The following is a 26,808-nucleotide window of genomic DNA, read 5'->3' as shown; positions in this document are numbered from 1 at the left end:
GGTTTCAATGGATTAAAATTTATTAAGCATTTTAGTGCTCCCCTCAAAAAACCCCAAAGATAATTTATTTTGAGGTGTGCTTGTTTATGTGCGTGTATGTACAAACAGATCTATAAGCGCAAAGTATCCAAAATATATTGGTCTATGCTCAGATGTCATGTTCTCTCTTCCTGTGCTCCCTTTTTCACTTCCGCTTCAGCTTTTCTGGTCTTACTTGTGTTCTAGTAGTAGAAACCTATCACTGAGATTTCTTAAAACAAGCTTTTATTGATGGACACAAAAGAAGAAACAGAAAAATTGTGGTTGTTTGGTTTATGCAGGGGGCTGGCTGTCTCTAATAGAATTAATTCATACATTTTCATTTTTTATTGAATGACCAGGAAGAAAGCAATTTGTGCTGCAAATAGAGTCCTGAATCTTTCCCATCAACCCCCCCCCCCCGAAGGAGGGAGAATTATGAATGCTGCAGATGGTTTTTGTGCATTTTTATATACTTATTTTCATCATTGTTCTCTTGTTCTTTGGGTAGAGCTATACTGTTGCCACATGCATCCACAGATGATAGATAGTAAAAGGGTCTCCACAGGGTGTTAGCTATGAATAGATGGTGAGCTCAGATGACTAAGCGATTGTGGACCAACAGTGGCAGTACAAAAAAGGTGTGATGCAAGCACCACTGTCTTCTTGAAGTATTCACAGAATCTCTAATGGCACCGTGACATGCTGAGCAAATGCTACCATATAGAAAGTTGCTGTCTTCCCTGCCTTGTAGATTAATTCTTGGCAATTTGACCTTCTTTTCCAAACAAAATCAGTGTGGTACAGGACTCCATCTAGCAGCTGATCACCAGTTATCTAACCAGCGACTGACGGATTCTGGATGGCCAAGCAAACATTTCTGATAATTGGGGCATTCACTTGCTCCAGGGGGAGAAGACTTGACGCATACCTCATGCTGTATCTTGTACTGTGTCATGGACAAATCAGCACACTTCTGCCGTCCTCCACCTCGGGGCCACTGAGGGGCAGTGGAGGCATTCCAACCTTCTCTGTCTCTGCTCTTCCCAGCCATTCAGAGCTCCACTCCGACTGACCAACAGGCACAGAGATAAGCTGATGTGCCTTTACCCCCACGCCTTTCAGCACAGAGCCAGAGAGGGTGGGGGACCTGGAAGGTCATTTGAGTTCTCTGCTTGCATCAAGCAAGCATGGAGATAAAGCAAATGGCAGAACTTAGGGAGGGTGCAAGGATCAAACCTCCTTCCCCCTTTTCTCCTGGTACTGGTGTTGCAGGTTTGGGCTTTTCTCACTTTGCGAGAGTCTGGCCTGACCCCTTGAAAAGTGGGACTGTCAATCCCTGTTTCTTACCTTTTGGAAATCAGCGCAACTAGTTGTGCTCTAGGTGAATGGGAAGTTGCCGCTCTTTTGTATTCAGCCTGTGATGTCAGGAAGGGGATTTTGGCTCTTGGGCCAGTTTGATTACCCTTAACACTGCCGGCATTTTTCAGCAGACCACAGACAGGATGCTTTGTAATTGCATTCACCCGGATGAATGCTTCAAAGCCATCTTCTTCCAGACGAAATCCCTTGCTGAATTTTTCTGCCCTTTATGAGCAGATGCTTTGAGTTACAAGTGTTCATTTCCTTTCTGATCTACATTTGCGCTAACTGCAGCCGTACTGTTAACTTTTTGTATGAGACTATAAAATGTGTCTTGTCAAACAGTTTTTAAAAAGCTTTAGATTTAATTCCAAAATATTTTGGCTACACAAGGGTGAAGAATGTATTTCCCATGCCATGCTTGCTGGGTATTTTGGGGATGTCCACTGCTTCGCCTTCATCCTTGGATACAACATGTGTCTCATAGAATCATAGAGTTTGGCCATTGAATTTTACTAGTGTCTTAAATTTGGCAGCTTGACTCTCTTCATTGCAGCTGTCTTGCCAGGATAGGCCCCTCTGCTCCTTTTCAGCTCTTTGCTGAAATTGGAAGGGATGTCTCAGTGCACCTGATTTCTACACTACTCATACGTAGGGCACATCAGCTGTGTCAATACCAAGGACATACCAGAACCATTGTAGAATTAGTCTGAGTGTTGTGCCTTTTCCAAGAGAAGTTCCTGGGCTTCCAGTTGTTGCCATACTACTGAACCACGATTGGGAGAAGCTGCTAGGTAGACCTAAGTTACCAAGCACTGCTTGTGCATATCTTCCATTCATTTCATTGAGGCATTCATGGATGCTTTCACCTCTGTTCAATTAGGATGGGTTAGAATGACTATTTTGTTGTCATCCAAGGTGAGAATACACCAGAGTAATCCATTTGCTTTTCTGGATGAGCACTGACTTTGCAAGGATGCTCATACATACATGCATTCATATTGGGGAAAGAGGATTGAATCTTCAGTAGTTAAAGTGAAATAATGGTTAAAAGTGGCTTTGAGTACAAGCTCTAGACCTGTGGTTCCCAACATGGGGCACACGCCACAATTTGATTTTTAAGGGGGGTAATTCAAGAATTAGTTATTAACAGTTAATGGCCTTTTAGGCTTCCTCCATGTGAATAGGAATTCACTTTTTGAATAATAAGAATTACATGTCACGGGGGGGGGGAGGGCATCAGGATTTTAGAGATGCTTAGGTGGGGCATGGCAAAAAAAAAGAGAAAGGTTGGGAACCACTGCTCTAGGCAGAAACACATGTTTTCACCCATACTGTGTGAAATCTTGTTTTTAAAATCTGCAATAAAAATCCCATTTAAATACACATTTTGAAATGTATTTTGACCCTTTTCCCCCAACTGAGAACTATGAAAACCAGCGAATAACAGAGGCTGCAATCTGAGGTATCCAATCTTATATAGGCTTGCCTGGGTGCAACTCCCATTAAACTCACTTGTGTTTTTGTCTGAGTAAATGTTGTAGGTTTGCATTGTTTTAGCCTGGGCATAGGAAGTTCATTATTAGAATTTGCAAACTTTGAATGCAGACTGATTCTAAGCTGTATTAATGCTTCAACGTTTTCCCAGTTTAAAGTTGAAATGAATGGGGACAGTGGAACAAGGACGTACATTGCTCCGTTATTTATTATAACATTATTGTGCTTGAATCTTTTCCCCCTTACGAATTTGGCCATTGAATTTTACTAGTGTCTTAAATTTGGCAGCTTGACTCTCTTCATTGCAGCTGTCTTGCCAGGATAGGCTCCTCTGCTCCTTTTCAGCTCTTTGCTGAAATTGGAAGGGATGTTACAGTTGAAAATAACAGATGCCTTAGGTTTGGTTTGTACCAAGTAGGCGACTGAGGAATAAAGCAGGTGGGGATGGACCGGGGGGTGGGGTGGGGGTCTTTGCCTGCTTTTGAGGAGTTTTCTGACCCATGTGTTTCAGAGGCAGATAGGATTTTTGTTGGACTATGATTGCTGTCTACAGTATATAAGTGACATCCCTCCCCTGATAAATAAAAACAGGAAAAGAAAAATCTTTATGGTGGGGTAAAGTGCAGATACATACTGCATAAAATCTCAGCTGTCCGAAATGTATATTTGCAAAATCTTCCCCTGCGACACAGTTATTACCCAACATTATTTCAATTCCTTCCCCATTTACCTACTTTTTGAACCCCCCTAAAGTGGATGGTGATTTTTGAAACAGGAGAAACCTTGGAAAGGGAGCTGCAGTAAGATAAGGTTCATGTCTCCTGATATGGCCAGGAAAGTGCTGCCCTCTGACTCTGGCCATATCACATGGAGACATGAAAGACTGCTACAAGAAATGCATTAGAACTCTGAACTGGGATATCACATGGAATGATACATTCCTCTTAGCTGTTTTTCAGATTCTGAAGGGGTGGTGGAGGAGGAAGCCTGCTAATGTGTAGCCCACAGTGTCCTCCAGTTGTTGTATTGATTTTGTTTTGTTCTGTATTGGTTTTGTTACACTGTACATAGATATATTCATGAGATGATGTGGTATGAAAATTAAACAAACTGAACTAACAAACCATTGGCCATGGATGGGTTGATGGTAGTTGGAATCCAAAACATCCGGAGGGCACCAGGTTGGAGAACATTGATGTAGTAGGTCATCGTTCTTATCCGAGTATTAGTTAATTTTATCCAGGAAGGGCCAAGAGCCCTGCCCCTATTTTCCTGACCTCCTCACATTGAAGGGGAAGGTTTGAAGAAGGATTGTATATGCATTCTCTTGAGTGTGATAATAGCCCTCCCAGCATTCAGCAGAACATTCTTAATATCCCTCTTCGGACCTTCCCACTCAAAGTGAGAAGGTTCTGGGCAGAGGACCAGGGCTAATGCATGCATCCGTCTTCCATGGACACAGTTAACAAATTCCTGAGTAGGGCTGGTGCCTGTTTGATTCATCATGTTGCCAGAAAATTCTTAAGCAGAAATGCCTGGCTTAACCCCAGGCCCTGGACTACATATTGCCCTGTGGGGGGAACCATTCCTTTGTGTCCTTGGTGGCTGCCAAACTCAATGGTTCGACCAGTGAATCTGCTCTGATTTTTGGATCTGTGCTGTCTTCACAAATGAGAGACATTATCACGGTTCAGGGACACACTGCAACCACACAAAAGCGTTTGAGGAGGGTGCAGAGCCGAGCCTGTGTAGAGTGTCCCCTGGGGGGGGGGATGGCTGAGGGACAGTCCCCAGAGCCAAATAGAAAGTCCTGGCAGGACCAATCAAGCTCCCAGGACTGTTTTTATATTCTTCATTTTGAGCGTTCAGTGATCCACATAATTATCGCAGCAACCAATCTGATAGGGTTAACTGAAGACTGCTTTGAAGTGTATTAAATTGATCTGTATTAAATTGATCTGTTGAGAGGGGACCTTTTTAATACCTTAGAGAAGGCTGCAAAGAGGGTTCATGTCTAGGTCATAGAAAGTTCTTTGTGAATCATGCTTGAAAACTGGAAACAAATTTAGATGTAGAATAGAGCCTCACTTACTATAGCAGTTGTTGATTTCTGTGGGTATAATTCATCAAGTAAAGCTTTAACCGCCTGCTCATCGCAATTTGAAAAGAATGAAACTGTATGGAGGAGTGCTTGGTGGATGGCTCCGATGACCTCCCAGTTAATCTGCCTTCTCTTTTGTATGGATTTTGCGTCAGCTTGCATTGAAACCTTGGCTAGTCAACGTTTATTCATACCAAAAAAACCGTGATGGTTGTTAGAACTTCAGCGGTGTGCTTGAAGAGGTTTTGTCTTCATCCCATTAACTTCATCATTCACTGCTCTGGAAAGTAAAACACTTTTAAATAGAATGAAACCACCACAAATGACTGGTCATTGTTAACAGCACAGGTGCCAAAAGGGTCCATTAACATCTTCACCAAGGAGAAAGTTATAGAGAACTGAAACTAGTTACAGATAGGTAGCCGTGTTGGTCTGCCATAGTCAAAAAAAATAAAAAATCCTTCCTGTAGCACCTTAAAGACCAACTAAGTTAGTTCTTGGTATAAGCTTTCGTGTGCATGCACACTTCTTCAGATACACTGAAACAGAAGTTGCCAGATCCTTCTATATAGTGAGAAGGTGGGGAGGGGTATTACTCAGAAGGGTGGTGGGAATTGGAGATTGGCAGATAGCTGAGATGAGCCTGTTGACGACTCTTAACGACTGTAATAGGTCTTGCAGGAAAAGGCAAGGGGTGAGAAGGTGAGAAATGGCTTAGTCATGTATAATGAGATAAGAATCCAATGTCTCTGTTCAGACCAGGTCTCTCCATTGTTTTAAGTTTGGTAATGAGTTGTAATTCAGCAGCTTCTCTTTCCAGTCTATTTCTGAAATTCCTTTGTAGTAAAACAGCTACTTTGAGATCTTGTATAGAATGTCCTGGGAGATTGAAGTGTTCTCCTACTGGTTTCTCTGTTTTGTGAGAAGATATCAGTCTGTACCTGTGCAAGTTTCTTGGTGTGGTTGATGGACTTCCATTTCATGCGGCTCAATGTGGTGCCTTCCATGGTTCCAGTTACAGATAGGTGTTGGTCTGCCAATCTGACATCAAGAATCACAAAACAGAGAAACCAGTAGGAGAACACTTCAATCTCCCAGGACATTCTATACAAGATCTCAAAGTAGCTGTTTTACTACAAAGGAATTTCAGAAATAGACTGGAAAGAGAAGCTGCTGAATTACAACTCATTACCAAACTTAAAACAATGGAGAGACCTGGTCTGAACAGAGACATTGGATTCTTATCTCATTATACATGACTAAGCCATTTCTCACCTTCTCACCCCTTGCCTTTTCCTGCAAGACCTATTACAGTCGTTAAGAGTCGTCAACAGGCTCATCTCAGCTATCTGCCAATCTCCAATTCCCACCACCCTTCTGAGTAATACCCCTCCCCACCTTCTCACTATATAGAAGGATCTGGCAACTTCTGTTTCAGTATATCTGAAGAAGTGTGCATGCACACGAAAGCTTATACCAAGAACTAACTTAGTTGGTCTTTAAGGTGCTACAGGAAAGAACTGAAACTAGTTATTTTGGGTGACCTCCAGTGGTGTCCGGCCAATAGCAGGATGGTCTTCTGCTCATGCCACAGGGCCTCCATTCATTCTTTTCTCCCATATGGCCACCCACCCCAGTCTGCTCTGGAGGGTTGGGGGATCCTCCAAAGCAGATGCAGGATGGGGGCAGTGGGGCCGCAGAGGGAAGGAGAAGAAAGAGAAGTCCTCTTGGGTGAATGAAAGTCTTCTCACACAATGTTGGTTCTCGCACTACTTTTAGGTTAAAATGTAAGATACTACAGTTCTTTACTATAAGATAGGTGTTAGCTAGATTAGTTTGACCTCAAAAGCTTAATTGGATCTTTGCATCACAAAACCAGCTTTGTATATGAAAGCTGGATGACCTCTGAAGGTTGGAAAGACCTTTTTTACTATAAAACTTTCAAGTAAAGCAGTGGCACTGAACCATTTCTGCCCTACGGTGTTGAGTTCATTTTTCAATTTATGCGTGTTCTTGGGTTCTTCAGGGCATTGAATCTGCAGTAGGTTCATCGTGGTGCTGGGGATTTTAAACCTGTCCTGGCAGGCTGAAACTGGCAAGTTGCCTTGTAACTGTCCCGTTTAAGCATTCAGCAAAACAGCCAGAAAGCTCTACATTCTTCTTCACTGAAATCAAAACAAAGGACACAGGCCCTTTTTTTGAGTTGCATGTGTAATGGTTCTGAATGAAAATTGAACATCTGAGCATATATGAGGCTACTGAATTTGGCAGAGGGGCCGTAGCTAAGCGTTGGAGTGCATGCTTTGTATGTAGAAAGCAACATTCATTCTGTGGCATCTCTAGTTAAAACTAGGATCAGATGCCATGTTTGATGGGGAAATCTTCTGCTTGAGGCCCTGTAGAACGTCTCTGAAGGCAGAGCAGAGAATACTGGCTTAGATAGACCCACAGGGTATGTCTCATTATTGACTTCTCTGGTCCACCCCCTACATTCTGTATCATGCAATCCTCTCTTCTTTCATTTGCCTAGAATTTAAATTCTCTGGAATGCATGCCCTTAGACCAGGAAGCCTGACTTAGTATAAGAAGCTCATTTTTATTTTCTTCAGATCACTTGGCAATAGTAGCACTGGTACTTGAAAGCATGAAGAGTTTATTTTTATTTTATTTTTCTGTTATGTAAATAAGATACTTTGGCAGAATGTGTTGTAATAAATTTTTAGGCTTGGGTATGCAGAGGGTTCAGCTTGGAACGAGACAGGCTGCTAGAGAGCCACAAGCTAATGCATGTTTTTGTTTATAATGTTTCTGAAAACAGCAAATGTCACGCTACAGTTTGTGCAAGTGTTTTTTTCTTAGCTTACAGATTTAAGATACATAGCAATGTAGCTAGTTGTAGCTGGTGCTTAAACTCCTTGAAGCCATACAGAAATTTGCAGGTTTCCCTGCCCTGTTTTTAAACCATTAGGTTAATGAGACCAAAACTAAGGAAGTGTGGGTAATGTCTTTAGGAGCACTCAATCAGGATGCAACTTGGGGTAGTAGAGAGAGTGCCAGGAGAAACAGAGAGTGGGTTGTAGTATTCAGAGAGGGTGACATTCCTGCACACTGCCTTAAGCTTCTTGGATGAAGGGTGATGTAGCAGTAATAACAACAGACCATAGACAATTAAAGTGGTACCTCGGGTTACAGACACTTCAGGTTAAGGACTCCGCTAACCCAGAAATAGTACCTCGGGTTAAGAACTTTGCTTCAGGATGAGAACAGAAATCATGCGGCAGCAGCGGGAGGCCCCATTAGCTAAAGTGGTGCTTCAGGTTAAGAACAGTTTCAGGTTAAGAACAGACCTCCAGAACAAATTAAGTTCTTAACCTGAGGTACCACTGTGCTGTCTTAGGGCCAGAACAGACGTGACATGGAAATCCAAACCTGATCTCCCAAATGTGTTAATAATTGTTTGTTAAAACTTAGAAACAGTTATCTTCGGCAGGGTGCGGATTTGATTTTGATCTGAGTGGTGGCAGCAGTGAAGATGCGTTTAAGCATTTCCCACATGCCATTTGCTTGAACAATCTGTCCCCTTAGGGGGCAAAAAGGGGGGGAGCTGGCATTAGCTTCACTAGGGAAAAAAGAGGCACAATGCAGATATTTAATATTGCTTGCTCTGATATAGGGGGAATTGTTTCCTGGTATCATCCCTGGGTTCCAGTAGAATTTATTATTTGTCTGTTGGTACTGTCAACTAGGGACGCGGGTGGCGCTGTGGGTAAAACTGCAGCGCCTAGGACTTGCCGATCGCATGGTCGGCGGTTCGAATCCCCGCGGCGGGGTGCGCTCCCGTTGCTCGGTTCCAATGCCTGCAGTTCGAAAGCACCCCCGGGTGCAAGTAGATAAATAGGGACCGCTTACTAGCGGGAAGGTAAATGGCGTTTCCGTGTGCGGCTCTGGCGAGCCAGAGTAGCTTCGTCACGCTGGCCACGTGACCCGGAAGTGTCTGCGGACAGCGCTGGCTCCCGGCCTATAGAGTGAGATGAGCGCACAACCCTAGAGTCTGTCAAGACTGGCCCGTACGGGCAGGGGTACCTTTACCTTTTTACTGTCAACTACTCTTCTGCATAATTCTCTTAAAGATTCCTACAGTTGTATAACTAGCACAAGCGTGTGTGCTTGTTTGTTTGTTAGCAGTAAATAGTCACAGGAAAAAAAGGTTGCATCCTTATTGTTGGACTGTTGTTTTTAATGCTGTTTGTCAAATAGTGTTGGGAAAACATTTCATTTTCCCAGTTTTTGGAATAAGCAGCAAACAATGTAGCCTGTCCATCTGCTTGCATTCTGCTTAATGGATGGTTTGGCATTCAGAAGTCTCTGTGGATGGCCTGTTTGGATGGATTTCTGAGAAGGCAGACTATGTGTATTGTGCTTGCATACAAAATACAGTTATCCTGTGAAGTCTTCAAAAGTGCCTTTTAAGTAAGTTGCTGAGGGCTGCTATATCATTTATTATCAAAACTGTCATTAATCAAATTATTATTTCCTCTTTCACCAGAGCCCTCCGCCATCTCAGAGATTCTTAGTGGATTTCTTGAGCAGTCACTTTTTTATTAGCAAATCTGAACTTTTAAAGAATGTTTCTGAAGTTTTATTACATGCTATGCTTTGGGATTAGGACTTCTTTAAGTTTTTAAAAGGAAATAAGTGTTCTGTTTATCCCAGTTTTTCTGTCATTTCAAAGATGTTAGTCTCACAAGCCAAATAAATAGTTTTGGCCTTGTAACAAACCAAAATATCGAGTCAGTGTTCTTCAACACTAAAATCACTTTTAAACAGTTATGTTTTGTCTCCCTACAAGCCCTTTAAATGATGTACTCCTCACACTTTTGGGTACATAATGTGTTCTGATGGAACCTGGAAGGTGATGCCCAGTACAGATAATCTTCTACCTGAGCTGCTGTCTCATTTTTCAAACTCTTTAATGAGGGGATTAGGGACATCCAAAAAGGAGAAGCACTCCTTTCACAAAATACCAGAAGATGATGAAATGAATGCTGTCATCATAAGTACCCTGAATAGTCTGCTAACAGATAGAGTAGAATTTGTATGTGACACACACATATATTCCCTTCAGTAATATCCTGGTTAAATTGATGTCTTTGACAAGAGATCTGCTGCTCATAAAGCAGAGAAGATCAGGGAGGGAAAAGCAGCAGAGATTTTAGACCTGTGCATTGGAGCATTTTAGCTGAGCAGGATGGACATGCTTCTCTCGATAAATTGATAACACTGATATGTGGGCTGTGTAGGTAAAGCTCCTCTGAAATATTTCAGTAAAAATACAGTCTAGTTACATCAGTCCTTTTAGCAGTGGGAACTGTAAGAAAATCAACAACCCACGCAGGGGCTGTGTGTGTGTGTGTGTGTGTGTGTTCTTCCCCATTACTGTAGAAGAGAAAAGTCTAAGATTGCCCTTAATGTCATCTAACTCAAAAAATTACCATTCTAATTTCATGCCTCTTTGTTGTGTATTCAGCGTTTACCAATATCTAGTCGCACAAGAAGGGAAAGGTGATCATTTTCTGTTGTTGAGCTTTATTGAAAACCATCCATAAAGGCCTTCGAAAGAGAATACTGTGAAGCAATTGAACCAATTTAAATGAATGAGCACATGTATTGCTGCTGCGTATTCCTCCTCCTCCTCACTAATCATTGCTGACATATTTGTGCAGGTACTTCCACTGTAGTGTGCAAACCACTGAGCAAACCTTTCCTCATGCAAAAGTTACCATCCCTGTGTCGTATTACACATATCTGCACAAGTGGCAATTCACTGCTGCATCAGTCTGGATTTTCATCATATACAGATGGCAGTATTTTGCACTTGATCTGTCCTCAAGCTAATCCTTGAGGACATTTTTTTGTTTGGTTTTTGGGCAATATAGTTGGTTTGTTTTTTGGCAAGGAGATGAAATAGAGATGGGATATATGTACCTTCCAGGAATAGAGCTGATTGTAGCACAACCACTCGTAGCATTTTCAGGAGCAGTAAGATGGTTGATAATTTGAGGATGTTGTGGCCGCCATCATTTCCAAGATACAAGGGAAGGACCAGGATATCTATTATGTCAGCAGTAAATGTCTCACCCCCTTCTTCTGCTAATTGTAATTCTTTCCCTCCCACAAATGAGCATATCAGCATCATATTTGACATCAGTCACAGATGGAAATGTCACTGTTGTTTTTGATGGGTACAGCACTACCAGTATTAAATATCTGGACAATGAAATTGGTGGGTGTGAAGCTTGTTGTGAAATCAGTGATTTTTAAGTAAATAACTCTTTCTGTCAAAGCAGTATTTGTAATATTTCCATAGTGTCATTTAATGTGGGTCACAGCAGCATTGTTTGTTTATTTTATTTATTAAATTTGTATACTGCCCTTTACCTGTAGATTTCAGGGTGGTTCACAACATAAAAATAAAAGATTAAAAACCATTATTTTCGTAGGAGCAATGAATGAAATTGCATTAAGAGCAGAAAATATTTCTGCCTTGCAAATGAGTCCAGAAAGGTTACTAGTCAACAAACCTTTTTTGGGGGGGGGGCACCTTTTGGGATGCACCTGTATCCTTGATAAGGAGGAAGGGAGTGCCAACTCTTTCTATTTTTATTATCTTTTTGAACCCTCTCCTGTCTTTTTGGCTGAAAGTAATTGCTCTTAGCCATGGGCAAGTGACTATTTACAACTTTATATTGCCTGGTGTAATTGCTAGCATCCACCAGTTTGTTGTGAGGATCTGTTGCTGTGAATCGCTTTAGGTGAAAATGCACCTGAAATTGAAAGTGAATGAGTAATTAGAGGAGGCTTTGTCAACGTGGTGCCCTCAGGATGGTCTGGCCTCCCACTTCCATCAGCCCCAGCCAGCACCAGCTCTTCACCAGCACTTTCTATTCTGTTAGTATATTTATGTATTCCATTTGCTCCTTATGTGCCAATGTGATTTTGTTTTTCAGGAAAAAAACATAAGGCTGAATTTCAGGCTTTAATTGACCAAGTGAGCAAGAGAAAGAAAAATGCAAGTAAAATAAGGGAAGAAGGACCAGAGCAGGAAGAGGCAACTGCTCAAGAACTACCTATGGAGACTGGTACGCAGTGCTGATTAAGGCAAATTAATGTTGGATATTAATGTCTGACGTTTCTGTGCTCTGCTCTGGTTCGCCAGAAGCGGCTTAGTCATGCTGGCCACATGACCTGGAAGCTCCCTTGGCCAATAAAGTGTGATGAGTGCCGCAACCCCAGAGTCGGCCACGACTGGACCTAATGGTCAGGGGTCCCTTTACCTTTACTAATGTTGGATATTAATTGTTGAAAGAATGGAAGCTTGATTTTCCAAGAGCTTGGTTTGACAGGTTTCTGAAATATAATAATAATAATAACTTTAAGCCAGATTATTATTGTATTTATGTAAGTGTATTCTAAGCTGAGTCTGGAAAGGTAGTACAATAAGTCCTCAACTTATGCGAGGTTTACATTCCAGGGATTGCTCCTAAAGCCAAAATTGCATATAGCCAAAACACCAGTGGTGGGTAGGATTGCCAGAGTCTTTTTTCCTAGACTTCTGCCCCCGCCCCCTTTCTTCTTATTTTTTTGCCAAGCCTGTTAAGCTGAATGCACATAAGTTAAATGCATGTAAGTTGTGAGCTTACCGTATTTCAACATCGGCCATTGTCAGTGTTTCATTAGAATCCACTCTCTCTCTTAAATGTGAGCATGTAAAACCACTTGTTGGAAACTTCAGATTTCCTTATTAGCCCTTGACATAGGAAGGCATTTCTGCTCCTTATCAGTGGACACTTTAACTATGATGGGGCCTGAAATGTGTGGTATAATTTAGTACATTGTGGACTTCCGGCTCAGGGGGGAATTGGGTGTTCTCATTACACCGAACCTTACTTTTATTCTGTGTTGACTACTAGTAATTCAAAATAATCTTTCTTTCAGATCCCAGGCTGGTTCAGACACACATTGAATTCAGAAACTCTGGGCTGTTCTGATCAAAGTTAGATAATGCAAACCAGAATCAAACTGTGTTTTTTGATCTTGGTTTGTTATTAAAATTATTATGGTTGTTATTTTTATCCCATATATGGGGAGCCTCATTTTTGACTGCATCTTTTGCATTTTCATGTTGGCAGTCGGTTTCGTTTAAGTTGTCTAAACCCCAGCCCTTCTCAAGTTAACAAGATTGCTATTTTGTCCTGTCAGAGGTTCTTGACTTGTTTCACTTAGCAAAAGCCCTCTTGAATAAAAATAAATAGAAATACCAAGATGTTTTTTGAACCTTATCACTGACATCGTATGCAGTTCTTGAAGCCAAAGCAAGCTTGAGATGCTTCCAAGAATAAAAGTTATCACGTTTAGCCTGTTTGGCGATAGTTGTCCCGCTTTGTATATTTCGAAATATTATTGGATGGAAGAAGTCCAAACTTACATTCCTCTCTCTCTGCACTCTTTTTAGAAGGATTGTTTTGCAAAAAAACTAGCAAACCTATCAACACATTTAGATAACATAATAAAAGCCACAATACGAGGGTGACCTACAAGGTCAACAAATGTTCAGAATTATCTCCTCTACAACAGATGGCATAGTTCTTTAAAAGCATGGTGACGCTGTCTGTATTAGAATCATAGAATTGCAGAGTTGGAAAGGGACCACAAGGGTCATCTAGTCCAACCCCCTGCAATTCAGGAATCTTTTTGTACAATGTGGGGCTCAAACCCATGACAGTGAGAATAAGAGTCTCATGCTCCATGGACTGAGCTATCCCAGCCGATTGCGTTGTAGTGTTATTTGCTCACTTATTTCATAGAATTATAGAATTGTAGGGTTGGAAGTTTATAAATCACTTTTCACCAGAAAATATCACAAAGCGGTTTACAAAGAATTGGGATTCAAAGTGTGGGTCCACAGCAGAGGCAGAACTGAAATGTGGGTGCCGCTAGATCCCCTTTGGTTTCAAGGCATATCTTAAATCATGCCTGCGCAGCTAATATCCCAATACAGACCGCTGGTGATTTCCGGTGCCCCATCAGGGGGCTGACAAGTGTCCTTCTTGTGGCTTGCCTTGGGACTGGCAAATATCCGGCAAGCCATAGAACTTTGCTAGCGGCTTCATGCAGCTTATCTTCTAGGGCAGGCTTCCTCAAACTTGGCCCTCCTGATGTTTTTGGCCTACAACTCCCACAATCCCTAGCTAGCAGGACTAGTGGTCAGGGATGATGGGAATTGTAGTCTCAAAACATCTGGAGGGCCGAGGTTGAGGAAGCCTGTTTTAGGGCAGCACTGTTTCCCTTGTTGTAGTACTGATGGGAGTTGTCTTCTTCTTCTTTGGCGATCACTCGTAGCCAAGTAAGATTGTTTTCCATAAACACGGTTTTAACAAGGAGTCCGTAAGTGACTGTGGATGCCAATTTTGGATTCATACATCCTTCCACAGTGAGGACTTTGGTTTCCGGGCCAGAGTTGATCCCAGTGTGGATTTGCCAAGCGTGCACTATTCTTCCATTGCAGGGCTATGGAAAGGGTGTACCATGAGATCAAGGATCAGCATAGTTCCCTCCATATGTTGTTGTACTGATGGGAGTTGTTGTACATCAGCCCCAGCCATCATGGTCAAGGACAACGGTAGCTGTAGTCCAACAACATGTGGAGAACACTGTTTTCCGGTTAATAACAATAGGTGATAGAATACCTAATTGTATCCATTCTACCTAAGCCAGTAAGGTCTATTGAATGGCTTTAGACCTCTGATTACCATGGTTTGTTACAGTGGCTCAACGATGAACTTTCTTGGCATGTTCTGTCAAGGTGTACCATTCCTGGTTCTTCATTCGTAAAATGGATGTCATAAGCATTTGACCAACAAGATTTATTTTTTTAATGTACTGTAAATATTGTGTGCTGATATATTGGCTTGGAGCTTTATTGCCTTTCCCCATTCACTGCAGCCCCAACCCACCCCAGCCTTCTTGAAAAGCTGCCCCTGAAGGATGGGGTTAGGAACTGAAGCGGGTCTGAGAAATTGGTGAAAACTGTGGATTCTTCCTTGCATGAGCAAAATTACCTTCCCTTCATGCAACTGCACTTCGGGAGCCAAGCCATTGGATATTAATTGTGCTATGCAGAGGGCTAACAGTGGTAATTCTAAAGCTTTGCTGAAGAGCACCCAGATAATATTTGAGTTACAAAGCTTTAACACCATATGACCTCTGTGTTCAGTGATTATGAGGAGAATAATTCAGAGCCATCATTGAGAGTGCTCCTTTTTTTCTACTTTTCTCTATCCTAGTTTCATCTTGTGATTGGAAAAAACACACATCTCACTCATACAACAACACATGCATTCCACTCACTCTCATTGGCTGTTTGTGCAGTAGTTGTTGTTTTGCAGTAGGGAGAGAAATCCATTCCTTGTAATTTCTCCTTTCACTTTAACGCTGAGCCTCTGTGGAGACAGATATATATGGAGACATTGCTGAAACAGTTGTTGAAGTCTCACCATAAGAAGTTTATTATAAAGTATGGATTTTTAAAAGGGCTGTGCTATGTGCAAGTCACAAAAGCCCAGTGTTTTCATCTCTGCATGTTCTAGTTATACGCAGAAGATTACAGGTACATTGTTGGGGGGTGGGGGGTGGGAATCAATTGAACAGTCGCTGAGTCAATTTACTTTCCTTTGTGCTTTTTTTCTTTCTTTCTAGGAGAAAAACTGAGTGTCGAAGAACAAACAGACTTGGTCCCCCATACAGATCCCTCTTTCAAAATAGATGCTCTTGATTGTGGAGGAAGCCACCCTCCTGATTACTCTGAAGTCAGAGGATTGTCTCCTACTCCCTCCCATCAGTTCTCTGAATCTTCAAGCAGGTTTGTCTGCATGAAAGCCTTTTGGGTTTGTATTGCCTTTTCTCGTCACAGGGCATGGGACCATAAATGTAAGATGAACGTTGAAGGTGAGAGGACTTCATTTATATAGGTAATTACAGGGCAGAGAGGGATGCGGGTGGCGCTAGGGCTTGCTGATCAGAAGATCGGCGGTTCAAATCCCCACAATGGGGTGAGCTCCCGTTGTTCAGTCCCAGCTCCTCCCCACCTAGCAGTTTGTAAGCACGCCAAGTGCAAGTAGATAAATAGGTACCGCTCCGGCGGGAAAGTAAACGGCGTTTCCGTGCGCTGCTCTGGTTTGCCAGAAGCGGCTTAGTCATGCTGGCCACATGACCTGGAAGCTGTCTGCGGACAAAAGCCAGCTTCCTTGGCCTATAGAGCAAGATGAGCACACAACTCCAGAGTCGTCCACGACTGCACCCAACAGTCAGGTGTACCTTTACCTTTACAGGACAGAGAACAGCAGAGTTTAATGGCATATTACAGTCTGCTTTGGGAAGTCATAGAATCATAAAATTGTAGAGTTGGAAGGGACCTTGAGGATCATCTAGTCCAGCCCCCTGCAGTGCAGGAATATGCAGCTGTCCCTTACGTGGATCGAACCTGCAACCTTGGCATTATCATCACCATGCTCTAACCATCTGAGCTATGTTTAGATGCTGTGGAATTGGGGTGGGGGGTTCTCTTGAAGAAACATACGCCCAAAATGCCATCTGCTCCCAGAATTCATTGTGAATACTTTGTATCTCAGCCAGTGTTTTCTTTCTACCTGCAAGTGGACTTAAGTGCATTATCCCATTATCTCTTCTATGAATGTGGTGTGTTCCAACTTGCAGGCAGTTTCAGTCAGACCACCAATCTTCCAAGCTCACTATTATTTACTTGAGAGGCGGGGAAACATGTGCTTATTAAACTGATTATCCCTGACCATTGGTCGTACTGGCTGGGATTGATGGGAATTTAGTCCAACGACATCTGGAGGCCATCAGATTCTTTCCCCCTTGTTTTACATTGAGTAGCAGTAGCTCTCCAAGGCCTCTGAAGGGAAGTTTTCTCTGAGCCCTGCCTGGTAATGCTGAGGACCTTCTCTTTGTAGAACATTTAATCCACTACTGAGCTATGACCATTCCTTTGAAAATTTGTAGTTAAAACATGCAAAGAAACTCTGAAGTTAAAATAAGAATAATAAAAACCCATCTTAATAAGGCTTATGCTTTTCTGACACTGCAGCTTGAGAGTATTGGGGAGTTCATTAAGGTCTTTTGCAATTTCTTTACACCTTTGGCATGATTTCATATTGTTCAGCTATGGGTTGGTGTCTTTACCTTGGGGCCCTCATGTGCACATGATTAGTCCATTCATGCTTCATGGGTGACCTTTACTTGACTTTCATATTTGTTTTCAATACAAAAGAGAATAATTAAACAGAAATGCACATGAGAATGTAAAGTATGTGAAAGAATTTTGAGGGGGAAATTTGGCAATGACCATGGCGTTCTGAGAAAACAGCTTTTGAAAATGTAAATTTGCAACATGTTTTAAGGAACAGATGTTTCCCATTGCTACCATATCTCTGGCTAGCAGAATGTTTGTCCCTATGTACTGCAGTCAAATCATCATTGACCATTGTTAGTATAGTTTTTTTAATCCATTTTGGCTATGATTTTTAGGAAAGTTGTGCCTCTTATGTCTGTGTCTGAAAAGTCAAATTTTATGAGCCATCAACTAACAGAAACAAGTGAATTCACAGCTATTCTTGCGGTGGCAGCTTATTTTAGGAAGAAAGGCACATAGGAATCTGCCTTGTACAAAGCCAGTATTGTCTACTCTGACTGGCAGCAGATTTGCAGGGTCTCTTTCATATCATCTGCTACCTGATCCTTTTAACTGGATATGTCAGGGGTTGATGAATTAAAAACCAACAAATCACCAAGCCAAGATGGTTCCCTCTTGGGTTTTTAAAGAACTCAGATGTGAAGCTGTTAACTTTCTTACAAAAAACAGATGTAACTTGTTTGTAAGATCAGCCTCCATACTTGAGGACTGGAAAGTGGCCAGTGTAGCACCAACTTTTAAAAAGCGATCTATGGAATTGCAGACTGATTAGCTTAACATTGTTTGGGGGAAATGGTTGGAAAGCATTATTAAAGACAGAATTGCCATATTAGAAGAACACGTCTTGCTGTGGATCAACATGGCTTCTGCAAGGGTTAATATTGTCTGACCAACTTTTTAGAGTCCTTTCAGAGAGTCAGTAAGCATGTGGCTAAGAGCTGACATTGTGTATTTGGACTTTCAAACTAAACTTCCAAATCAACTTAACAGACATGGGGTAAGAGGACAGGAACTCTTTATTGCAGGTATTAATATTGCACAGCTTGAAGAGAATGGATGAATAAAAACTGACTTTTTTCGGAATGAAACATTGCGTGGCTAATCCCTCCCCCCCCATGGTGGAATAAATAAAAGACAACGGACACAGAATTTAGGTTAATGGGCGTAAAAGGCCACAACTTTATTGATTACAGGTAAGAAGGGTATTGGCTTTAGGCATTGGCCCCTAACCGACTATCCGGTCTGACCGGGAAGGGTTAAACACCAGCAGGGGGAGCCACCCGAGATGCGTATCCCTAGGCGCTCCCCAAGGGGTTACCGCTCGGGGGCGCGCTTTAGGCCCTAGCCTCCATAGGTTTCGGACGAGGCGTCGCCCCTCGGAGTCCTTTAACGAACTACCCTTCAAGCATTGGGGGAGGTGATGGCGTTCCTCCCCCCCAACCTCATTTGCATGACAATACCTTACAATACCCCGGCCAATGCCTACCGCCAAAACCAAGGGAGTTGTGACGATTTGCTACGAGGTAGGCGAAAAAACCAAGTGGCACCGAAAACCAGCCAATTTGCCAAATGGAAAAACTCCTACCAGGCCCCATGCGGCGACCAGCCGAAGCCCATAGCAAGGTCAATGGCGAAACCTAGAGGGCGGGTGGGTGGGAAACCGGGTCAGCTGCAAGGGAAAAAAGGGGCGAGCCAGGGCTTCCCCGACCTTAAGTGGCCTCTGGGAGGCCCGCCCCCGCCGCCAGCCGATTGGCTAGCGCTGCGGGGGATGCAAATTAAGGGGAATTCCCTGACCACGCGAGGCTGGCGCCAGCCTCGCGAGAGTGAGAGTGGGCGGGGTCGTGAGCCCGCAACCCCCCCTCCTCCTGAGTTCGGAATGGGCATTGCGTGGCTAATCCCTCCCCCCCCATGGTGGAATAAATAAAAGACAACGGACACAGAATTTAGGTTAATGGGCGTAAAAGGCCACAACTTTATTGATTACAGGTAAGAAGGGTATTGGCTTTAGGCATTGGCCCCTAACCGACTATCCGGTCTGACCGGGAAGGGTTAAACACCAGCAGGGGGAGCCACCCGAGATGCGTATCCCTAGGCGCTCCCCAAGGGGTTACCGCTCGGGGGCGCGCTTTAGGCCCTAGCCTCCATAGGTTTCGGACGAGGCGTCGCCCCTCGGAGTCCTTTAACGAACTACCCTTCAAGCATTGGGGGAGGTGATGGCGTTCCTCCCCCCCAACCTCATTTGCATGACAATACCTTACAATACCCCGGCCAATGCCTACCGCCACCCGAGCCGAAAGTCGGCTCGCCGCCAATACCCTCAAGCCTGTAACCAATCCCTAATGCCTTGGAAAATATCCGCCAACCAAATATCATTGCCAGCATCAGATAGATGCACGCCATCCCAGCGGTAGAGCGTTTCCTTATCAAACCGTATGTCTGGGTGCTGGATGACCCATCCTCCCAGCTCAGCCACCCTACGCGCTACCGTGCGCTCCACAAGCCTCCTTGCCTTATTCACGGCAGCGGGTTTTTCCGCGTCCCGCCAACATCGCCTTTCCAACAGAGAGGACCAAATTATTGCAATGTTACCATGAGATGCCCTCAACAACTCCAAGTCATTGACAATGTTCCACATCAAATTAACCCCTTTTCTATAAGGCAGATCGTTCTCGCCCAGCTGGATGACCAAGGCAGTGGGAGGACCCTCAGCAGCGATTTTCCTGGATACAGCCGGGAGAAACTCCTCCCAACGCATACCCCTCCTAGTGATCCATGACACTTGCACCCTACTGGGTAATTGTAGCTCAGCATCCCAGCCCCTATGTTCAGCACGCCGTTTTGCCCAATATACGATGCTGTGGCCGATAACCCACAGTCGAACCACATCAGAACCTGGAAGAGAAATTGAAAGAAAACCCGGCTCAGGAAGAGTGTCAGGGGTGGGGGGTGGGGGTTGATGGTAATTTAGGAGGGATTCCGGATATAGCCCCGGTATGCATTGGATTTCCAGCGCCCCATATCCATAATTCTCTCGGCCGGTAAACCCATATGGGCGGCGGTGGTCGCCGCCCCAATGCGAAAGGAGTGCGCGGCGTACTCCTCTTGAGGAAGCCCGATGGCAGCAATTGCTTTACGCATGACCCTCGTGAACTGATGTTTTGATAAGGGGGAACCGTCTGAGTGTATGAAAAAAGGGCCATTAGAATTTGGTCTTACACACAGGTATTTCCTGGCATCCTTAACGGGGCAAGGGCCTGCTTTCTGAGACGCCTGAAGACGGACCAAAGCTCCCTTACCGAGCTGGTCCGTCTTTGAGCTACGGATTTTTATAAGCACATGTGCACTGGCCACGGTTACGTCCTCCAGCAATAGCCCCTTAGAGTCCGCGCTGTCCTCACAGACAACCTCGCCAATGCGCAGGGCGCCGAAGAAAGCAAAAGAAAACGCTGCAGAGAATAATCTGGCTTCGAAACTTGACCAGCACAGGACCCTCAGCTTCCTACGAATTCGGGTGAGTATGTCTAAAGTTATGGGTCTTCTCCTGTCCTGGCCGTGGGGCCTGGACCTGCGCCAGCCCTCCAGCATCTTCCGAACCACAAAATGTGAACAGGGATCAACGGAAAACAAGGTTTTAGAAAAGAAGGATATCGCGGCTGAGTGGATGTTAAGAGTTTTGGGGGCCCGACCAAGATCTCTAAGATGAACCAAGTACTCTATGACTTCCGACTTGGACGGTGGCCTGCCCGGCTTGAACCGCTCCTTTTTAATGCGGAAGGATGTAAAGTCCAGCCATGCCTTATTATACGATCTCAGGGTGGAAGGCGCTAGCGCAGACAATACTCCCTTTATTGCTTCCCGTTGCCAATACTCCAGAGGTGCTCCGGGAATGGTTGCGGCTGCTGCTGCGCATCCGGCGCCAATGAGCGAAAGCGTTCCATCTGGAAACGAGATAGAGCATCCGCAATGTTATTATCGATACCGGGGACGAACTTGGCTGACGCGTGAAGGTTCAGCCGCAGGCAGGAAAGGACAAAGTACCGTAAGAGGGAAGCTACCCTAGGAGAATGAGATGACTGTTTATTCAAAACTGAAACGACCGCTAGGTTGTCCGTCCAGAAACAAACCCTATGGTCTTTGAACTGTTCCTCCCACAAGTGGATTGCCACTACAATGGGGAAGAATTCTAGGAATGTCAAGTCTCGCAGAATTGATTTACCTTGCCAGGAGGGAGGCCAACGCTGAGCACACCACTGGCCCCTGAAGTAAACCCCAAAACCCAAGGACCCAGCCGCGTCCGAATGTACCTGGAAATCTGACTGAAGCGCCAAGGTGTCTTGCCAGAGCGATATACCGTTGAAACCATCCAAGAATTGCAACCAGACGAGTAGGTCTGCTTTTACTGATTTGGAAAGGCGTACCCTATGATGGGGTGACCGCAAACCCGTGGACAGCTTAGCTAAGCGGCCACAGAAGGGACGGCCGGGGGAAACTACACGACAGGCGAAGTTAAGGTGCCCCAGGAGGGATTGAATTTGCCTCAAGGTGACTTTCTTCAAAGGCAGCATCTGACCAATAAGCTCTTTCAGGGCAACCAATTTGTCAGCTGGTAAGCGTGAGGTTTGGGCTACGGTATCAAGTTCAATCCCCAGGTAAGTCATGGTCGTGACTGGACCCTCAGTTTTTTCACTTGCCAGGGGAACCCCCAGCTCCCTGGCTAAGGATTCGAAAGCCATGAGGAGAGATCTGCATTCACCAGCGTCACTTGCCACCAAAATAAAATCATCAAGATAATGACCCACCCCTAGCGAACCAGTTCTAAACTTTAGGGCCCATTCCAGAAACGTGCTGAAGGTCTCGAACGCAGCACAAGCAATAGAACAACCCATGGGCATAGCTTTGTCAATGAAGTACGCTCCCTGGAATTTGAAACCCAACCAGCGGTGGTCTTCCGGATGAACCGGGAGTAAGCGGAATGCTGACTCGATGTCACATTTTGCCAAAAAGGCGCCCCTGCCGAAGCTCCGCACCAACCGTACGGCTTGGTCGAATGAAGAGTACTTCACCGTACACATCTCCTGGGGAATGGCATCATTAACCGAGGTTCCTTTGGGATAGGACAGGTTGTGTATCATTCTAAATTCACCGGGGGCCTTCTTTGGAACAATACCCAGCGGGGAGATGTGAAGCCCTTCAATAGGCGGGGTTGCGAATGGACCAGCTACCCTGCCAGCCGCAATTTCCTTCTGTATCTTTTTAAGCGCGATGTCAGGCCTTTCTAACACTGATTTCTGGTTAGGGGGGCAAGTGGAATTGGGAGTAAAAGCAATAGGAATTCTAAAACCTTCAGAAAACCCTTCCTCAAGTAGTTGAGCTGCATGTCTATTTGGATAGAACTTCAAGAGTGCTCTCATGGGCTCCAATTTTATCGGAGAGCACGCGAGGCCTAGAGAGATGTTAGTACCGAGGCCCAACTGGCCCTTGGGCGGGGGCAGCAGATCCGGCGGAGCCACCCCTGTTTCCCCGGGAGAGGTGACCCCTGCCCCCACGAAAGGGCTGCTGCCTCCCTTTGAAGCAGTTGACTGCGGAGTGGCTGCCTAAGCACCTCTCACATTCGTGCAGGTACTTACAGGTAACGCGTTGACAGGTACCCCTGTTGAAGTCCCAGCACTGTCTACGGCGTTGGGTCTCCACCTTACCAGCTTTTGGCTGTTGAGCGGTTTTCTTCTCAATATTGGGCCCCACGTGCTCAAACCAGCAGTTGTTGTCCTTTTGGTCCCAGCGCGTTGAAGACAGTAGCGAGGCATTCCTCCGAAAGTCTTCATCATACGCCAAAGCGGCCTCATCACCTGCTTGCTCCCGTGCCCTCCTGACGTGAGCCAGGTAGGACACGAGGTGTGCGCCCCTCTTAGGATAACAACTTGACACCACAGCCATAAACACCTGATAGCCATTAAGCCAATTCTCAAAAGTACGCTCTACCCTGGGTACCCTGTACCTCCTTTTCCCATAGTACTTTATTTTCTCCCCTTTTCCCTTTACCTGGGCTGGTGGCAGCAAGGAAAACATATCAACGTAATTGCCATTCAATATCTTGTTCCTTTTTCTCTTAGAGAGGTGGTTCCCCAGGATAAAGTCAGTGGCGGCGTTGGTTGAGACTTTAACGTCTGGGACCAAAGCCCCATCCTTCCAGTCAAGTGTGCCATTAAATGCCTTCCTGTGTGAGTTGGCCCTTCGTTCATGCACCCACTGGGGAGCACCCACTTCTTCGCCCTCCCCCCAATAAGTTTCCATTGGGGCGTCGCTATCCCCATCTGATGAAGAGGTACCTGTTTCCTCCTCTGAGTCCGAAGTGTCCCTCTTCTTGCTTTTTTTCGAACGATGCTTCTTCTTCGCCTTCCTCTTTCCGCCCCGTGGGGCATCGTCACGGGGGGCCGCGTCGCAGGCAGCGGCCGCCTGCTGAGGGGGCAGCTCCTCCTCGGAAGATGACTCCTCAGAAGTGCATTGTTGACTAGGGTTATCCTGGAAAACACTGGGAACATCAATCACCTCCTGGCGCGGGGCCGAAGTAGAGGCCACCGCTGGCCCGGCCCTTTGTGCGCTCGCCCTAGGTTTTTTAGCTGGTGCCTTGCCTTTTAATGGACCTGACTTGGATTTCTGAGTCTTTGCAGCTTGTAAGCGCGTCCGTGGCCTGTTGGGGGCCTGCTCTACCGCGCTAGCTGCACTAGTGGAGGGACCATCCCGAGCCTGTTGGCTGGGGGGGGTGTCTGGTATGCAATCCTGTGGCAACTCGACGATGTTAGGGGAGGGAGCGATAGGTGCTGTGCACTGCGCGTAGAATGCTTGCAGCGCAGAAACGAGCTGAGCCACGACCTGCGGGTTACCAGGGCCTGTTGGCCTTAAAGCATTGCCCAGCTGAGGTTGTTGGGGGTTGCCGTTGCTCTCCATGTGCAAGCCGGGGGGGGGCGAAGCCAATCGAGTGTCTATGTTATTTATAATTTATCTATATGTATATATATATAAATTTTTTATTTTTATTTTTTTTATTTATTTATTTATTTATTTATTTATTTATTTATTTATTTTATTACTATATATATTGTATTTATTTATTTATATATTTGTTTTATTTATTTTTTTTTTTTTGTAATTACTTATTTATTTATTTATTCCTATATGTGTGATTAGCAATTTATATATATTCAAGTGGGTGGGACTAAATCACTATCAATCTAGCCTGTTATGGCTGGCTGGAGACTTGCAAAAAACACAGCCCGATTGAGCCGCCAGAAAACAATAGCTCTAACTACCAGTCGTTAGCCTTAAATCGTCCTGCTTTCCGGCAATGTGATAGGGTTGCTATGGTAACCAACGATCTAACCAGCAGCAATAGTAAACCCTCAGTGACACAACGCACGCGTTCCTATGATAACGCCAGGAGAGTCTCCGGGCAGGGCGGGCCTAAAGAAGCAAGGAGAGGAGAGGGGAACGTGTTCACAGGGGCCAGCTAGATTGTTGCTGCCCACGTACGATAATCTATATTTATCTATTAGCCCAATATATAATCGACAAGCAAGCTGAAATAGTCTTGCAGACCACCAAATATCCCTTTAGGTACCCTGTGTTAAATACTCCAATATGATGCAGCTCAGGTCACCTTGACAACAACAAAAGGATCACAGAATGCAAGCTAAATACTAGAAATAGTTGGGAACGCGACCAGAAAAACCGGCTAGGTTGAGATAGTTGGTAGGCAAAGGGTTAATTGTATTCTTTATTATATCCTTTGAATTTATAAAGAGAGAAGCCGCCACCCGTCAAGATTAAATAGTACCGAGAATCCTCGGGGGAATACAAAGAGTAAAGGCAATAAAGGCTGCGTTAGGTATTTGCCACGCTTAAAATGGCCGCCGCACTACTGAGGCCACACTTAAAATGGCCGCCGCACTAACAAGCCCACACTTAAAATGGCCGCCGCACTAACAAGCCCACACTTAAAATGGCTGCTACCACGTGGTCCCACAAAATGGCGGCCGGCCAGGTCGTTGCCAAGGCAACGCAATGCTATTGCAAGCCGGCTCGGCAGCCAAGAGCTCAAGCGGTGAGGGGTTCTATGAAGCAAAGCGGTGAGGAGGGGACGTATACACAGCGACAGAAAGCTAAAACCAGCACAGCTATCAGGCGGTAAGGCAAGCAGCACTTAAACGGAAACCCAAGAAAAGCCACAACCGCGAGGGAAATCGGAGTAAATGAACACTCTGGCGCCTAAAACCCAGCGCGCGGCGACCCCCGGTGCTTTTTCTGCCGCCCCCCCTTCCCGCGGGGGTAACCTTGCGTGAGCGCTGAAGCTGCCCACGATCGTAGCTTCTCCCCCGAACGGCTTCCTGCGGCGCGCGGTCGCGTCTGTTCCTCCCCGTCGCCCTCCGCAGTGCGCGGCTAGCACCGGACGAGCCTCGGGCTCCGCCGGACACAGGATCCCCGAGCCGTGTATGCACTCAGGCGGTAAGGTAAGGAGCGGTGCCTCAGCCACCGAAGCGGGGAGAGTGGGCCGTTCACAGGAGGCTTCCGAGAGGTTGGACGTCCAGGGTGAAGCCAGCAGAAACCAGGAACCCGACAGTAGCAGGCTGACGCTCACAAGAGAAGCAGTCGAAAAGGCCGGAAGTAAAGGCGAAGAAAGCAGCGGCGCCGAGGGGGAGATCCAAACCGGGTCAGCTGCAAGGGAAAAAAGGGGCGAGCCAGGGCTTCCCCGACCTTAAGTGGCCTCTGGGAGGCCCGCCCCCGCCGCCAGCCGATTGGCTAGCGCTGCGGGGGATGCAAATTAAGGGGAATTCCCTGACCACGCGAGGCTGGCGCCAGCCTCGCGAGAGTGAGAGTGGGCGGGGTCGTGAGCCCGCAACCCCCCCTCCTCCTGAGTTCGGAATGGGCATTGTCCAGACCTATTAGATATTATTCACAACTTTACTTGCAGAACTTTCTTCAAAACAGAAAAAAGTAAATGATACATCCAAACAGTTCCATAACAATAGGCTTAGGGCAGCATAGGCTCAGCATCAGAATCAGGATCAAAATTCTGTCTCTCTGAGATTCCTGCATTACAGGGGGTTGGACTAGATGACCCTTGGGGTCCCTTCCAACAATAAGATTCTATGATTCTCGCCCCCATTACAGTCTGAGGCTGTGTGTTCCTGAAGTGCTTCATTATTTACACCCTACTTCCATGGAGCCTAGGAACAAAGTCTCCAGCCACCACCCTTCCAAGATGGCGAATTTGCAATTCAGTGGCCTCCCATGTCATCTAAAGTTAAACACCTCCTCAGAGCTACCAGAGAACAATAACAGTTAATTAACAACCTGTCAAGGAGAGCTCTTCTTGCTTCTCTTTAGATTCAATGGAATCTTCCAGTTAAACCCTTTCAGCAATACACATAGGCATTCTCCATTTCAGTGTCAATTAAACAATTATACTTATGGATCAGTAACTGGTTTAAGAAAGGAAAGTAGAGAATATTACAGTTTTCCCAATAGAGGGATGTAGAAAGTGGACTCTTCCCATGGTTCAAAT

The 26,808-nt window shown here is 45.2% G+C and overlaps 1 protein-coding gene across 2 annotated transcripts in view; it reads left to right on the top strand.

Annotated features, from left to right (window-relative positions):
- RAD18 (RAD18 E3 ubiquitin protein ligase) overlaps positions 1-26,808 on the top strand; it is a 123,901-nt gene that overhangs the window by 51,955 nt on the left and 45,138 nt on the right. For both annotated transcript variants that reach the window (XM_081184252.1, XM_081184251.1), the window contains exons 10-11: positions 11,986-12,117; positions 15,734-15,896. In XM_081184252.1, the coding sequence (XP_081040378.1) occupies positions 11,986-12,117; positions 15,734-15,896 (295 nt within the window). The remainder of the gene's footprint in view (positions 1-11,985; positions 12,118-15,733; positions 15,897-26,808) is intronic.

The sequence above is a fragment of the Podarcis bocagei genome, assembly GCF_964188305.1.
Source record: "Podarcis bocagei genome assembly, chromosome: 2".
Taxonomy (NCBI): domain Eukaryota; kingdom Metazoa; phylum Chordata; class Lepidosauria; order Squamata; family Lacertidae; genus Podarcis; species Podarcis bocagei.
This window is presented reverse-complemented; position numbering and strand designations above follow the sequence as displayed.